Genomic DNA, 17,866 nt, shown 5'->3' with positions numbered 1-17,866 from the left:
CTAAATAAATTCTCGTTAATACTGATTAACTATATATATAATACTATATTTCAAATAATCTAAACATAACAATCCCTGGCAAGTGCAACACTGGAGCGTTTTTTCTTTTTAATGTAACTTACATAACTTACACACCAATCTTTTCATCATGACCCATTTGAGAGCGAGCCAGAGTGCCCTTAATTTCAACGCCAGCACAGTTTCCGAGGCTGAAAAGTGCTCAGTGTTGGACAGAGGTAACATTCTCTTATAACAACTGTATTCTTTCAGCCACTTAGGAGCCACATCATGGCACAGCAAGCGCTTCGTGATTTTGTGTACTGTGGAGGTCTTTATAGGAGAGCACATAGTCACAGCTCAATGAGCTACTTGTGACATACGGCATCATCTTATGTAAACCAGCGAGACTTTGCAGAAAGAGGCAAAGAAAAACAGCTTCACTTGTTCGATCTACTTACAAATCGGTTTGAGTCTCCTCAGGGGCGTCTTGATGCTGCTTTTTTAAACAATATGCCAGCTCTTACATACTCAGTGCCATGCATTATAGCATTACCTCCTTTACAGCATGTGATTCAATCGGAAGCAGGTTAATTGTCTCCCTTTGAGGGAGTAAATGTGGAGAGCTGGGAACAACAAGAAAGGAGCAGCATCACCTCCAAGATAGTTGAGACGCTGTGTGAAATGGATAAACACAGAATCTGCAAATCTGTTAAACCAATATTTTAATGCAAAAAAAACATCCAGTGACGGAAAATATTAGCTCATCTTCTGTTTAACGGCAGCAGCGTGGTGTCGAAACTGTTCGGACGAGTGCAAAGAAAGGCTGAAAAAGTAGGAGGCACTACGAAGGAAAACAGATCAGTAAACTGATTAGGTATTAAAAAAGAGCACCTTACACAGGCAGAGTCTCTCAGAAGTAAAGCTGGGCAGAGGTTCAGCTATCTGCAAAACACTGCGTCTGTGTCAATTTGTGAAGCAATTTCAGAATGGTGTTATATCCAGCTGGAGCCGTTCCCAGCTCTCAGTGGGTCAAAAACAAGGCCAGTACAGGGACAAACAAGACTAACAACCATGCGTTGTTCGATCTAGAATCACCAATTAGCCTCACATGCATGTTTTTTGGTCTGTAGGAGGAAGCCACACAGGCGCAGGGAGAACTTGCAAGCTCTACAGAAAGGTCCCAGCTAAGATTTGAAGCAGGAACCTCTTTCTTCTAAGCATCACGCAGCCTTGAATAATGTCCCTGAGGTAGCAATGTGCTAAAAAAACAGACACGATTCTGTCGTGAAAATCACCGCATGGGCTCAGAAACACATCCAGAATTCATTCATCATCACTTTCAACACTTGAAATGTGCTTTATTGTGAATGAAATCTAAACATAGATTTGATTTACATCTTACATAGCATCCCAGCTTTTTTTGGATTGGTATTGTAGTTCACCTTTTCTGAGACTTCACCAGAACGGCTCAGATGAGCACATATGTTGAGCACCAAGGGGCCTCCAGCCATAAAGATGCTCTCTGAGAATCGGTAAATTGGTAGACGTATGTACTGCTCAGTGTAATTAGAAACACAGCAACACAATTACGCTCACACAATAGCAGAGGGCATGTCTAAAGACACTAATATCTTCCCTAAATTGCTGTCGGGTATAACGGTTTTAAATGTGCCTTCACACTGCCAAGCGTAGCAGGCGGTCTGGGTTGTAAAATGTAAGGAGATGCAAAATTATTTAAGGTTTTGCTGCTGGAAGAGTTTCCCACATATGCACAGCTTGTCTATCAGTCCCATTCTCCTGTCAGGGTCTGGCATTGGTCCGGTTTATTTGCTCTGTTATCATTTTTCAGCTTCCCCCCCTTCATCATGTCATCCTGTCAGAGCAGCGATTCTTGGCAGCTTGACAGATGACTCAGTCCCCGGCCCAACTCAGCACTGAGGGACGCACTTTCAACAAGTATTTCCCCCTTTACAGAAGCTACAGAAACCCTCAGAAACTCCCTGAAGTTAAGCTACCTTCTCCTACTTTATCACACGCACACACACAAAGAATGAATAGCAAGTCAGTATACAACTCAAAAGAATATCTTGCAGCAAGAGACTTGAAAAGTGGATGTTTTGATTCTTTCTGATCAGTTGCTTATTACAGCACAAAAAGCAAGATTTTAGCAAGTCTCAGTGTCTCAGCTTACCTTTAGAAAATTACACATTTGCATTCTTTTCCCCATGTCATATACTTCTACTCAAGTTTAATTCACCACACTGTATCAAACCCTACGAAACCTGATAAGATATTTGTTTCTCCCAGATGAAGTGTCACGGGCTTACAGCTGAATTTCCCCCTCTTCCAAAGAGCCTGCCTTAGTCCCTGTTCCCTGTCAGGGTTGGCTGCCACATCAGCATTTAGCCGGCCCTACGTAGCTTTTCATTATCATCTTCCCTTTGGAGTGCTCTACAGTAAGGAGATGTGACAGGATAGGGGATTGGGACATAAATTGTTTCATCCGGTGCCAGAGTCTCAACAACAAGAAGAAAGACTTGTATTGCCATCAGCCACATTGTACTTCTTAATTTCATTGGGTTCAAGACTGAGGAGGGTGTGGGGAAGAACCAAAAGGACACAAAGGCAGAATATGAAGACAGAGTGAGGAAGGGAACTATAACTGTAGTCATTTTGCCTGTCTTATGTGGATCTATATGTTTTGAAATCATAAGAAATGCTATGAGCATAACGGGAACCTGCAAAGGGACCACAGCGCAAAGGGGGATTAAAAATAGAAGAATACTTGGCCAGTATAAACTCTCTGAGTCAACGCCTACAGCAGGCCGCTGCAAGGGATACTGGCATGCAAAGGCTTGGCCACAAGTTAGAGGTATGGACTCAGGGTGGCCTGGAACAGCACTGCAGACTGCTAATGGTAAGTGTGTTGATTAGATGGTGGGAGGCAGGAGGAAATCTTGTTACGCTATAAACTGATTCATAGCTTGGAGCCGATTCTACTGTTGTGACAGAGGTCCCTCTTGCTTGATGTTGTTAATGTGCAGGCTTGCACCAGAGTGCATGCTGTGGAGAATTTCCAGTTGAGTAACCTACTTATTATGCAATGCTCTGGATTTAATGTAAGGACCCCACGCAGTGGCAGCTTTGCCTTTAAAACGTGACATGCTTCAGTTTTAAATGTTACCCAAGGACAAAACAATAAAAAAAAAAACAGTAAACCAACTACATCAACTCCATCCATCCATTTCCTATACCACTACATCAACTCATATTTAGAAAATATTTTCTTAAACAAAAAATAAATAAATCTAATTAATTTTAACCTTTATCAAACAGATGGTACAAACAAAATTGTTTCCTTGGTGACTTAGTTGATCAACTTCATTGTAGTTAAACAATCAAAACTGGAATTTAATGCTAAAAAACACAAAAAAAGGCAAAGAAAGATAGAAAAATTAGGATTTAGGATATAAATACAAAATTCTGTTCTGGAAGATTCTCCAATCAGCAGATTGGTGCCAGGTGGGGGTGTCAGGAATGGATATAAAAAGAGCATTCACCAAAGTCTTACTCCTTCCAAGGCGCATGTGTCCATTAAATAAAAGTCCAAATGAATGAACAAATTACAGATTCACATTTCTATTGTGCTTTAGAAAACTTCCCAGCTTTTCAGGGAAGGAGGTTTGTCTGATATAATGAAATTGTATGATAATTTAATCAAGGGGACAAAGACAATAAACAAGACAACACTCACTTTGCTTTGCGTTACAAGTCCAGAACACTCCTTTCTTTGCTTAACTCACACTTTGTGAGACTGTGGCTTGTTTAGTCAATCTCAACCCATGATGATGGAAAGAGAATCTCTGGTAAAAGTACTTGATGAGAGCACCTATAGTGAACCTAACCTCATTGGACCAGAAGTCCTCATTTTGGAGCTTTTTTTTTTTTTTTTAGAGCAAATACATAGTTTAAGCAGAGTTCAGTTCAAGGTGAGGAGCCTGGATGAGATGGATTTCTGTCACAACTGAATTCATCAAGAGCATCCAGACAGCAGCTTATTCAGTGGTGGCACTTCATCTGTCAAACATGCCAGAAGCTTACATTGCATGAGCTCTCTACAGTCTAAGCTGCCAGACTTTAACTTGACGCAGTAAGGACTTCGAATTCTACCAAGAATAAAAACCGCAACTATGAAAGATTTACGAGAAAATGTTTTAAGATGGTTATAATTCCCCAAAGTTAGCCATTAAAGAAGAGCATGTTTATTTAAAGTGTTGTGGTATGTGAACTCCAAAACTGATCATCCAATTATTGATCACGGGCGAGTGTTCAAGCAAGGAAAGAGTGCTTTTAGAAGCAGCTCAATAGTCTGACTACGATTCCCTTAAGTGAAAAGTTTCTGTGACATGCGAATTACAAATCACGTGAAGTGGAGTAGTGGTTCACCTTTTGGGAACTTTCCTCTGGAGCAGAACTACAAATGGCAACACATATGCTGCTTGTTCAGACAATCTCTGACCATATGTGGTAACGTTCAATTTTAATGTGGCACTACTCCAAATGCAAACAACATCCCAAGGTATCTTGGCAAGAGAGAGTGGAGTGATTACAGTTCTAAAAGCCTAGAAGAGAGTGTAGGATAAACTAAGAAGACGTAAAAATAACCAAGCTAAAGCATTAATAACCTCCAGGGGATTTTAGCTCAGAGAGGACAGCTCCCATGCTGGCTGGATGCCTGACCTGTCAGGCAAAGAACAACAACAGGATAGCCAGCAGTGATAGCATAATAATTAGTAGTAGCTATCAAAAGAGGGATAGCATTTGGATGGCAAGGATTAGAGTTGGTGACAGAGCAGAAAGAAAATCGAATTAAACAAAAATATACAGTAAAGTGAGATAGTAAAGAGATCAGTAAATTTTAATTCATATTTGCTTTCACTCCCCTTAATCTGAAAATCCGCTAACCCAAGGAATGACCCATGCTCTCTAAAAGTCACATCACCAAACTCTCCAGATGAGAGATGACTGAATGTGGATAAAGCTGATCGGGGAAACATGCTTAAATTTCTGCACAGATGTTTTTCTGCCTTCTTGTCAAAGATGCATATGACAAACCTTCGAGAGACAACATGAGAAAATGATGGCGTCACTTCAGCATACATATCTGTTGCAGATGAATAGGATCTGTGGATTTTCCTCGCAGACACTATGAGAGGACGCACTGAGCTAACGACGACAAAACAAAACAGCTTGTAGCAGAGGAAACAACCAACAGAGAAGGTAGAAGAAAGAAAAGGAACCAATAAAAAGAAACGTATGGCAAATCGGGCCTAAATTCTGCCGAGCCTCCACCTTCAGGTGACCAGAGTAGAGCAATAAAAAAAAAGAAGAACAGGCATAAAGCTTTATTAGGCGATAGTACTTTGGATTAACTGCAGGTAGGGTATTGTTTTATGGCTAAGCCTTACATAAAGTGAATTACAAAAACCCACACTGGGGGGGTGTGGATTACTTTCTCAAGATCAGTGAAGGTTAGAAATGACTCAATTCAGGCTGCAATCTGCAGTCTGACCCCCAACTTTCAGCTACGTTCAATCTCTATTTGGATAAACAGATGATAAATATCGCCAAAACTATCACCCAACATGAATGTCTTTCTTTCTATATTTATTTATTAGTTGTAACAATGAATACAACAGCGGTATAACACAAGGATGCACAGCATACTGATAAAGGCTCCTAATCTCGAAACAGAAGTAAACACTATTAAAACAGCTCCCCAAATGGACCTGCACCTTGCTAAAAAACCATGAACACCTGTAAACTACAGTAGTGATGAAAAAAGTTATGAAAAAAACGTAAACAAAAAGAATAGAAAACTCCAGGGTGATTTTTCAGCACCACGGACAGCTCACTGAACTCGTTTCACTGTACTCTCATCGCATTTTTTAACAGCATTTCTACACATTTAGTTGTACATTACAAGTATTAATAATAGTACAAAGGGATCAATAAGGTCTTTATTTTTAGGTTTATGACCTTAGCGGACAACTTCCGTCCATACAAGCGTGTACACAAACACACACGCGCCTCTATGGTTACCACTTGCACTCATGGTGTGTAATTACATGCGAGATTCCTCAGAGTAGTAATCTCCAGTTTATGCTCCACTGTTGCTGGAAAAAAACCTTCGTGCTGACGTTATAAATAACCAAAGCTGCTTCCAGCCAACAAAATTAATTCCCAACAAATCATGGCTTGTTATCTCCAAGCGGTCAATTCTAATCCCGCAGGCCAAACGCATAATTAACATGAGACAGCAACATAGCATCCACGGGAGATGCAGATGGAGGGGGCCACAGCAAATAGCCTATATCCCTTTACTCTCAGACAAGTGTACAACTCATTTATCCTCCCTGTTAAAAACAATATGACAGCCTTTTATGTGTTTAAACCAAAAGAGACACGCAGCTTACCTTCACTGCTTCCGCGTGGGTGACTTTGTCGAAGACTTTGTCGTTGACTTTCATGATCTGGTCGCCGATCCGGAGACCCTGTTTCTCCGCCAGGCTTCCCGGCTCCACCAGGGACACATAGATCCCGACCCCGTGCTCCGAGCCGCCGCGAATGCTGAAGCCCAGGCCCTCGTTGCTCTTGTGCCGCTTCATGGTGACCTGCCGCAGCTCACCCGGGGGCTCGTGGATAAAATTCCTCCCGAGCAGCGGCACCAGGGGAGCTGTCCCATCACTGCTGGTGCTGAAGCTGTCCGGCGAGCCCCGCAGCGCAACCTGGAACTCGGGTGGGTTGTTGGGAGGGAAATGCCCGGAGGGCGTCGGGCTGGCGCTGGGGAACTCCCCCGGCGGCAGCGGCTCAGCGTTGCCGTTGTTTGCAACTAAATCCGACTTTAAATAAAGACCCTCCGAAGTGTACTGCTCGAAGAGGAGCTGGTCAGAGCGAGGGATAACCAGCCTCAGCATGGGCAAAAGTTGCCGCTTGCTGGGCGCGTTGAGGATGACGTTGAGGGTCTGCACCAGGTCATACACGTTGCGTTTGGAGTGGTAGACGTTGAGGCAGTGGATGAACTGTTCCCTTTCGAAGTCGTTGAGCAGGAGGTTGAGCGCGTTATGGAGCTTCCTCACGTTGGCCGAGAGTGTCCGCGCGCTGGAAGCCACCGAGTTGGCCGAGGAGCTGAGCGACATGCGCTCCAGGTCGGTGTTGCTCATCCTGGTGGTGTGACCGGGACACGCGCCACACTGCAACGGGTTACAGAGCACGCATTACGGGCTGGTGGCGCTGGATCACACCGGGACTTGGCATCACGACCGCTCGGGGACTTGAACTCCTGTTACACCCATGATATCTGGCTCTGACAGAAGTACTGTTACCCTAAATTAGCTGGACTTACATATATATAGATTAATCAACAGCAAAATAAGTCCTACTATTTCAATCGTTGACCGAGCACAAATGAATTTGTAGTTACCACAAGTTATTTCACAGACAGTAACTTCAACGTGCGAGACGGTGCGTCAACATTGGACACGCTACAGCCTCGTGTAAAACTGGCCCGGCTTCGTCTGAGAGCTTAATGCGCCACGTAAGGCTCTCAGCCTGCGTGTCATTAGCTGCCGTCTTATTTTCCAGGACGTCAGGTGGCTGCCGAGCTGCCGCTTCTGTGGTGTCCGCTTCGCAGCTCCGCTCCAGGGAAACAGCACACAACACCAGACCTAAAAATGAGCTCCGCGCATTTCCTCCGCTGGTTTGGAAACACTTAAACCAGAAAAACTAAACACTTCCTCGACGCTGAAAAGGGGGTAAAACATTTTTATAAAAGTTATTTTTGTGCTCCGTTCCTGCGTTCCGAAGAGTTCATAATATCCCGCTCCGTTCGCATTTGACTTGCAAATGAAGTCAAACTCGCAAAATTGTATATATCCAGCTGTTGGAAGAAGCGTTTGTTCGGTGCTTTTCTTGTTGGCTCGGTGTTACCACCTCCGCAGACTCTACTACATCTAGTGAGAAGCGTCGGCTCTCCTGTGACCGTCCCCTGTCCGGAAATGACGCAATCCCGTGCAGCCAATACCTTGCTTTTAACGTATAGCGGGCGCGTGTTGCAAAAACACGTCGGGCTAAGTGACTAATTATGGTGAGCTGCCTTTTGTTGTGGCGCGTGTGCGCTTAACACTTGTCCTTTGGCTTGTGTTTTAAAAAGCAGAGCTCGTATAAACTGCCAGTAGCTGTTTAAACAGGCATTAAAGGTCGTTCCGCTTACTTTCTTCAGCCAACAGTTCATTGTTTGAAAATAAATAAATAAATAAATAGATAGATAAGATAGATAAGATAGATAGATAAGATAGATAGATAGATAGATAGATAGATAGATAGATAGATAGATAGATAGATAGATAGATAGATAGATAGATAGATAGATAGATAGATAGATAGATAGATAGATAGATAGATAGATAGATAGATAGATAGATAGATAGATAGATAGATAGATAGATAGATAGATAGATAGATAAAGTCAGCACTGAAAGTAACTCAGCAGAACTGTCAGCGAGCAGCAACCCAGGCAAGAAAGAAGGAAAAGTGTCTGATAAGTGCATGCAAGGTTTATCAATATATAATTTCATTCACTCAATCAATCCTCTAACTTCAAATAACCTCTGGAATGGTGACATTTCCGTTTATGGCAACATTGTTTAATATGTAGGCTTGCATTTTTTATTGTAATCTGTTATAATTGTTTCTGACGTGGGTCATAGTTTGCAAGATATTAACTTACTTTGAGTTAGAGCCTTATCTCAAAGTCATACAGCCTCGAAAGAATTAAATGGAGCACCAAACCGCAAGCTGGGCCCTATTACCCAGAATGTCTTGCAAACCTCAGTAATGGTCTGATGGGAAAGAGAATTCCTGCAGCCAGATTCCATAAACATGTGCGGTCGCCCCAGAGGAGTGCAGGCTGTCCAGCATACCTTTAATGGTTTGGTCCTGTTTATGGGTGAAATGTTCATCCGTCAGGTGTGGATGCTCATCCATAAAACTACAGCATGTAAGTGTTTTTTTGTGAGAGAATAACACAACAAGTGATAAAAAGCTGTGTGATGAGTGATCGATACCGAAGAGGAGCTTTGCTTCAGAAGTATCTGCTAATAACAGTAATAACACCAAAAAGAGCCCTCTGTACAGTGAAATGACTGTACACCCAGCGTGGTTGCAAATTGCCTCTTGCCAGTAATACAGTCCACTTGAAATGACATGCTGCCGTTTACAATAATCAAAATGTTTTGGATTACAGTTTTCAAAGCAACAAAGAATAACAGGTATTGACTGTGCAATTGCTGTAATTCTAAGCACTTGAAAAATAGACAATTTGGGGTTTGAGGTAAAAATCCTTTTGTCTGCATCAAGCGTAGTCTCATCTGGTTCTAACTGATGTGTTGGAACACTCACAATCCCACCGGATTTGTTCAAACCTTTGAAGTTTGTAAATGTTGACTGTGATCACAGCGGCATATTCAGTATTTAAAGGATTAGAACAACCCCCAAAACACCTGTGAAACACCTGTAAAATGTCATTTTCAAACGTCTACATCCATTCCTGTTACAATATATGAAATAACTCAAAGAAAATTTGTAAAAGCTTTCTTCAGCTACATGCTGAGCCTCAGTTTTCTCTCCAAGTTCAATCAAAACAGCCAAATAACTAATCAGTTGACACCATTAAATATGAAATGTATGGGTGGCTTCTGTTCATACTGGCAGCACAAGGTAAACAGTAGTAAGAGTTGGGTTTAGACAATAGATTAAAAATGGATGATAAAATAGATTTTAAAAAATCAAAGCTCCTTGGTTAGCGTTAAATAACATGGTGGTTAGGACTAAAATCCTAAACCAGTATTACCTTAATGCACATATGTCAAAGTCCGGTCCTCGAGGGCCGCTGTCCTGCAGGTTTTAGATGTTTCCCTGCTTCAACACACCTGATTCAGATTAAATGGATCTCTTCGAAAGATTGTTAAGTTCTGCACAAGTCTGCTAATGATGCATTGATCTGAATCAGGTGCGTTGAAGCAGTGAAACATCTAAAACCTGCAGGACAGCGGCCCTTGAGGACCGGAGTTTGACATCCCTGCCTTAATGGATGCCATTTTTCACATTTCACATGCAGCTGCTCTCAAGACCACTAGAGGCAGCATATCATCCATCCATCCGTCCATTTTCTTACGTAATCCATGTCAGAGATGCTGGAGGGTAGCTCGGGGGGCTGGAGCCTATCCTAGATGCCACTGGGTGAATAGCAGGGTACACCCTGGATGGGTTGCCAGTTACTCACAGGACCACACAGAAAGAAAGGAGACAAGCAACCATGCGCTCTCACACTGGTTGTGTACAACTTGATATTAATCATGGGCTATTACTGAAGGTACAGTCTCGTTTTTCTGTCCGGCTACTTCTGTGTTTTCACTCACTCTCAGTCTGCTCAGAGTGTGTTGGAGGCAGCTATTCTCAGTAAAAAAAACTCTACCGTGAATGATCAGCCCATAACAGCAGGAAACAAGAAGTTAGCTGGTGAAAAAAGTGCATTTAGCAGCTAAAGCAAATGGAATTTCTCCAAGACATAAGACATGTCAGTACAAGGAGACTAAGAAGTAAGTGAATGTTGGAATGGACATTCAACTACAAATCAGATGAATGATAATTTTGTTTCTGCTGCCTCTGAGTGTAAAGAAGAAATCTGATACGACACGTGTAATTAGAAGTATCTTAACAAGATTATGAGTATGTTTAAAATAATTAAAATAGTTCAGCAATGGGAAACAGTGCCAAGACAAACTGTATTATAATGGACAAAGACAAGCTGCACAACAGACAGAACAGTGGAAAGACAGAGAGCTTCTTACATTAATGATGGCAAGCAAGGACAAGGCAAACTGACACGGGCAAAATGAAAGAAGACAATGAGTTCTTCTGGAACACTCCCAAAATACTAATTATCGTGGTTCTCGTCGTGGGTTTTAATTTCCACATACTCACTGCAATCCTAGTGATGGACAAAGCCAAATTCTGGCATGGCGGCTGGACAATTAATGTCTTAATCAAGAGGTGACCGCTGTGAGCTGCAGCACTGATTTGAAGATGATGTGCGTGTTACCATGAAACAGAGAGAGCTGGCAGTTCCCTTTAGCTTGATCAGTGGGATCAGGACATTTTGCCCCAGAGAATAATTTCCTAAAATAAAGTAGTTTACCTACTCCTAATTAAATTCCATGATTAAGTGTAATCATTCTAAAGGCTTAATAAGGCTTAAATACTTGGTTTAATAGGCTTAGCTGCTCATGATTAAACGCTTCAAACAGTCATCAGTTTTCATCAAGCGGTAGATGAATGTATATATGAATCTGAAACAGATGTCTGTTATGCTCAAAGCTGAGCTAATAGATATTTTTAAGGTAAGAATTGGTCAAACACCTGTGACTAATCTGAGAGAGAGCATTCATCAGGGTGAGCGCAAAAAGCCTTTTGGCTTATCCTTTTAGTTTTCTGGCGAACGACTGTTTTGCATCAACTTTGTTTCCATTTGCAGCACCAAAAAATAGGTCAGCATTGTCACAATCCATGAGTGAAAGTTTTGAGATGTGTCACCAGACTGCTGTTTTGTACTGGGCAGCTTCCCATGCCAAGAATATTTAGATACGCAACAATGTGTACGCCTCTCACTAAAACCATGTCATTTTAACTCTCACACTAACCCTAAGGGGGAGCAGAAGAGTGACAGGACTGTGGAAAATACTATACAAGTTCAGTCTCCAGCTAGCAATCTCTTGCATGAGAGTAACATCATCCACCACTCCTCCTGTGTAACATGCACATTGCCATGTAGCATGACGGGGTAAGTCAAGAAGATCACCATGCAGCAGGTATCTAGTGTCTTCTGAACAAATAAATTAAATCAAACAAATTTTAGACCGTTTCTTGTTTCTTCCTTTAGGCATTTTGTACTGTGGACCACTGTAGCTGTTACACATTCCATCAGGAGACTGAGTTGTGTCAGGAGCTGGGGGAGACCAACAAGAGTGAGGGCAAATAAATGTTTAGTCAATTAATAATAAATTAAAAGTAGGAATTTTACTAATTTATTTCTGGTTTTGGTCATGGTTACATGTTTTATCCTTTGGCGTTATGTAGATATCTTGTAGAACCAAGGTGCCACATTTCTGACTCCAAACCCACATGTTTGGTCATTTCATGATAATTTTGTCAAAGGTTTAAGTAGCCTTCCCTGCAGAACTGCATTTTCACGTCATCTGTCACTGGTTTTAATGTTATGGCTAACTGGTCGATGTACTGACATGTATGTACGGTAATATTGAAGTAAATGAAAAAGTATTTTGTACATGTCTTAATTAGTTTAATCTGAGCCTCTTGGTGTACTTTTATAGTGAGAATTGTATGTTGTGGTCCTATTCATGCATAAATATGGAAAACAATCTTAATGGTTCACAAACTTGGGGGCACCACTGAAATAAGCTTGCACCCTCGCCTGTATGTGTGAGGCAACAGGAGATCAGTCTGTGACTGCAGGGAAGAGAGCCTCAGTGTCTGAAAACATACACAATATTTGATCCCCATCGAATCACGCAACAACACATTTTCCCCACTGATCAGCTCTAAAGTCTTATGGTCCAGCAGACAGGAGGATCAATAACCTGCCAGCTCTATGAATGAGCTCGCCGATGACGTCTTTGACAGTCTAAACGCAGACTGAACGCTAAGAAGCTGTCGTTTTGATTAAAGTGTGTTTGAACAACAGAGGGAAGTGTGTGCAGGTGTTGTTTTCCTTGCGCTCACTTCATTTAACTGTGACATTAGAGACGGGGCTTCGCATCAATACAGCCAAGTAATTATTTTTTCTCAAACAACTATTGGCACAAGTGTATACATTCTGCTCTTGAATCAATTTTTTTGTAGACATATTATTCTCAAAAGCACAAGCCCAGAAATGTTCATGTATCAAATCTTTCTAAAGGAAGGAAGAGTAAAATATGACAAGGCCCTTGTTATGCCCCATTTAGGGGTAACCAAAGCACAAGAAATGTAATGTCAACTTGGAGATAGAACTAATAGGCTTCAGGATGGGCCAAGACCAAAACAACAGGGAAGCTGACCTAAACAAAGCTTACCACTTACCTTCCTGGACTAAGGAAACAGGAGAAAACTCCACCTGCTGTCATCATCCCAGGTCTTTCTTAAGAAGTCCACTCCCCGTAGCCAATCCTCTACGGACTGAAGTGTTAGCCAATCGGAGCTTGGCACCTGCACCCTGTAATTTGCATAATATTACCAAAAAAAACAAGTCGTAACACCCTCATGACAGATTTTAAAACAAAATGCCTTCTTGATCTGAATTGGTAAATATATAGATACACATGTTGTTTTTAATGATATTTTTAACAAGTTGTATGATTGGATCTAGAAGATAGGAACGGGAGCATTTTTGTAAATTTGCTGTCAGGTCTATCCAATTTACTTTATGGGTATCCCCCCCCTGTGGAGAAGCTTTCATGGGGTTTAAAGAGACCAAAGACCGTAAAGCTGTACAAAGAAACTTTGCTTTCTTAATGAGGTGAGTGGCAGTTTGAAACTGATCTCTACCCCAACTACAAAGGACCCGTGTTGGACTCAGAAAAACATAAAACCAAAGACGCTTTAATAAATAGATTTGGCATAACAGTCTTTTTTTGTGTGTGTAATGTACCTAATTAGCCATTCTAATTACTGCAGGATTTAAAGCTGTTTGGAGCATCATCAAAGATACTGGGGATTTCACAGAAGTCATTTTTAAAAGAGCCACAGATGTCTTCTGATGCCTAACTTCGTGTGCATTAATAAAGCCATTCATTTGTGTTGAGGTTATCCTGATAATCAAACCTTAAGGTTGTGGTGGTACCCTTTTCTTCCTGCTAACCTACTCAACATCACAGATCCACATTTAAAAATACTCTGCTGCGCTCCATCGTGATTATCTAATCAAACGACTGATCACAGCTGCTCTGTGGATTGACTGAGGACACAACTCCACACGATTTGCACAAAGAATAAAAAGTGCACACACACCCACACAGGCAACATGCAGGCCCATGGTTTAATGGTTAGATAATCAGCAAAGATAAAATGTGCATCCATCATCATCAGTCAGAGCAGAGCAGAGTTGAGCGTATGCTGGAAAATCTGCACATTCGGATAACTGCTGGTTCCCCCTAACGCTGCTGTTGTGCAGAAAAAGCCAATCTCAACAAACAAAATCCTGGCAGCTCGAGCTCTGCAGCACCATTCATGACCAGAAATAGCCTGCAGTGTGCATCACAAAGCCAGAGTCAGGGGCCCCGTTTTAATCATGCAGTCAGCTTAAAGTTCAGCAGCACATTGTTCCATTTGATCAATGGATGACTTCATTAAGGAATAAAAACCTGAAATAAAACAGATTCTAGCACATGATATATCCCTGTGGAAGGGAGAGTAATGAACTGAGTCTGACGAGAGTTACTTGGTCATTTTAAATTATATTCTTGTTTTCTTTCTACCGACTTAAATCACACATTTTTATCACAATAAAAAACATTTCCTGGATGAATTCAATTTATTTAGCATGATAAAAAAGAAGACTAGCTCCTATTTTTGGAAGGTTTACATGATTGCAGTTAAGCTCACATTAACATAGTGTACAAAATTATATTCTAATACAATATCCTGGCCTGGGTCTTGTTTCTCTGAGGCATGAGGAAACTTTGGGAAACTGATTTTATAATAAATAAGAGGATTTTGGCAGACATCAACTGGAGCTGTTTTCATCCCCTTCTCCTGCCTTCCGTCACCTCCCCACCCGCCTTGTTTTATTTCTCTTCTGGGAGACCACAGGCTTGCGGTTGGCATATTTCTGATAGATGATAGCTCGCAGCACAGCCCTGGTGCCAAAGTACCTGGCAGCTCAGATGACTCCAGTTCTCAGTGATCAGAGCAGTCACACCGCTATGTGAGGCTGCACCACCCATGGATCATCCAACACTGAGGTGAAGGAGAGACCTGAAGACATGTAGAGGCAGAGGAAGGATAATCAACTTTATACACAGCCTCCAGAGCATAGGACCAAACCCACAGTCTCAGTTACACCAGAAACAAAAAACAATCAAACTAACTGTAACTTAACTATTCGGTTTTTTTTACTATGTGACTTATCCATGTCGAAGACTGAACTCGACCAGGAGCTTATTCTTTTATATTTAGAAGCTTCAGACTTTGTGGAAAAGGAATGCATTACATATTTGGAAACTTTATGCCTCTCTTTAAAGGAATTGTTCTGACTAAGGCTCCCTGTGAAGTATTCTTCTCAACCAACAAACATGTTTGCATTCAGTGAGTTTCATCAAACCCATCATTTGTTCCTTAAAGCTGAAATAATATATGAGCTTTTGTAGCTGACACCACTCCGAACCATGATGTCACATTGGACTCAGCCTCCCTGGAGTACACTTTTACTACCTCAAGAAGCAGCTGGACATTCGTGAGATTTGCTAAATCACAAACACGAGAGAATCCAGCTTGAGAGAATCTGTTTGCTTTGCAACCAGCATAGAAAGCTGATTAGTCCTAACTTTTGTTTGGGAAAGAAACAGCTTCCTATGCTGGTAAGTACTGGTATTCTTTCTGGGTTTTACTGTAATGATAATCAGTTCCAGTAGGCAGCAGGCAGAGTGTTCTAAAGTGTGTAGCTAAAGCCAAAAGCCACTCACTACGGGGCAGAAAAAAAACATTTTTCGCAATCTAAAACAACTCAAAAAAGCCTCTAAAACAAGTAGATGTTGGGCAATGGAACAGTGCTGCCACTTGGGATTCTGATCAAGGTGTCTTAGTTGAAGGTTTTGTATCTTGGAAGTTTCACCACGATGCACTCCTGACCCAGAAAGTAGCCATTTTTTGTCTTCATGCTATGCCATTTGAGCGAATTTGAGTGCACAAAGCCACTCACTGACTTCCCATTAGCATTGTTCCTGGTGGTGGCACGCAATGTGAAGACATTACATATCACCACCGTGTAATGCTGTTAAAGAGGCTAAGTTTGTTTCACACATTTCTGTGAAATCAAATTAAACTGGCAGTAAATGTCCAGATTGGTTTCTTTTTCTGAAAAAAAATCTATTTGTCCGTAAAATGTTGGTAAAAATCCCTCTAAACATCCCCCCAGGCAACAGTTTGTTTCCAGGAAGTTAATCCTCATATTCTTTTGGAAAAGAGATGCATCTTTATGCCTCAGCCGAACAACCAACTACCACTGTGCTGCCAGACATGATCACTCATGTCAGCAATGTAGAACAAAGAAACACAAAGTAAGAATATGTGTGCAGAGAGGAATTCAGATGCTAGATGCAGATATTTGCTTAGCCATTTGGCTGTAACAGGAAATCCTTCCCAGGTTTCTGCTGCAAAGAAATCAGTGCAAAGGGATTTCGCGTGGCTGTGTTCTGATTGGTCAGAATCGGAAGTTATATTGATGAGTAGATTGATTGATTTCATGCAACCCAACAATGTTTTGAGCTGCTGATAAAATTTCTCATGGTGAGAATATTCCTCATCACCATTTTTTAACAAGTGTGACCCTGAATCAAAGCTTCAACAGCAGTTTTCACATCATACAACAATAAAACCTACCAAAAAGGCCATTATAAGGGGAAGCTGTTGGTTTAGCATGATTTTGACTCTGAAGAAGAAAAAAATCTGTATAGATGTAGCAGAATCAAAGAGATTGTTGATCTTCTCGTGATGGATTCCTCTTTCTCTGCTAAGTCTGGAAACCACTGTGCAGTAGAGATGTGGGAGTAGATTCAGGTGTATTATGTCGTAAACTTCAACTAAGAGAGCAAAGATAATTAGCAGCTACAGAGGTTTAGTTTTCTATGCTCACTTCAGTGATACCTTTTAAGTAGGGCTGGGCGATGAAACTATAACGATAGCTATCGAGGAATAACTTTTCCTCGATAGAGATATGAAACATGGTCGATATACTTTTCAATAGATTACATTCGTCCATCTTTTGACAGACAATTTGAATAGCCAATGACACGAGAGTTGCACTGAACCAATCACGTGGCTTCTTCCCCCATCTTCACATCTTCACATCTTCCCCCAATAACAAGGCCTGTGCAGCAGCAACAGAAGACCATAGAGTCTGCTTCATCCAGCGCCGTATGACAAAGAATCTAAGAGACACCTGATATTACAGTTGCATTAGCTTATTGTGTTGTAAAAGACACGCTACCAATAAGCACAGTGGGAAATAAGGGGTTCAAGTGGATTTTAAAAGTTATGAACCCGCTATATATCGATATCAACTGATATAAAAAAATATCGTGATGTGACTTTTTTCCATATCGCCCAGCCCTACTTTTAAGTGACGCCACAAGAGGACAGCAATAGAAAAAGCTTCAAACAACTTCTTCGCAAGAGTTTTACCAACAGTTTAGTATGTAAAATTCCGCACCAAAGCATACCTTATCTGACTGATCAGATGTGTCTCCGACTGTATATACAGCCCTTAGATTATTACCACAAGATCATCTGGACCAAGATGTCTTGACTATCAATTGTGAAGGCCAAAATCCTGGCTGGAGGAAATACAATGTAGTGTGGGTGGAATAATAAAACACTCACAAATGAACGTGAAGAACTGATGGGACTGCTAATATTTACATATCAATACAAAAAGATAAGAGTTACCTCGGAATGAATGATTTATCTTTCCAGGCTTGAGAAGAGACATTACATCACGGAGCCATTGGCTGTCAGAAGGAAAACTTCTTGATTT

The 17,866-nt window shown here is 41.4% G+C and overlaps 1 protein-coding gene across 2 annotated transcripts in view; it reads right to left on the bottom strand.

Annotated features, from left to right (window-relative positions):
- The window catches only part of whrna (whirlin a), a 126,967-nt gene extending 118,955 nt beyond the window's left edge, over positions 1-8,012 (bottom strand). For both annotated transcript variants that reach the window (XM_072372382.1, XM_072372383.1), the window contains exon 1: positions 6,477-8,012. In XM_072372382.1, coding sequence (XP_072228483.1) covers positions 6,477-7,223 — 747 coding nt within the window. In that variant the 5' untranslated portion in view covers positions 7,224-8,012. The remainder of the gene's footprint in view (positions 1-6,476) is intronic.
- Positions 8,013-17,866: the final 9,854 nt, after the last annotated feature.

This window comes from Leuresthes tenuis, unplaced genomic scaffold (assembly GCF_036924035.1).
Source record: "Leuresthes tenuis unplaced genomic scaffold, fLeuTen1.0.hap1 SCAF_19, whole genome shotgun sequence".
NCBI classification, from domain to species: Eukaryota; Metazoa; Chordata; class Actinopteri; order Atheriniformes; family Atherinopsidae; genus Leuresthes; species Leuresthes tenuis.
This window is presented reverse-complemented; position numbering and strand designations above follow the sequence as displayed.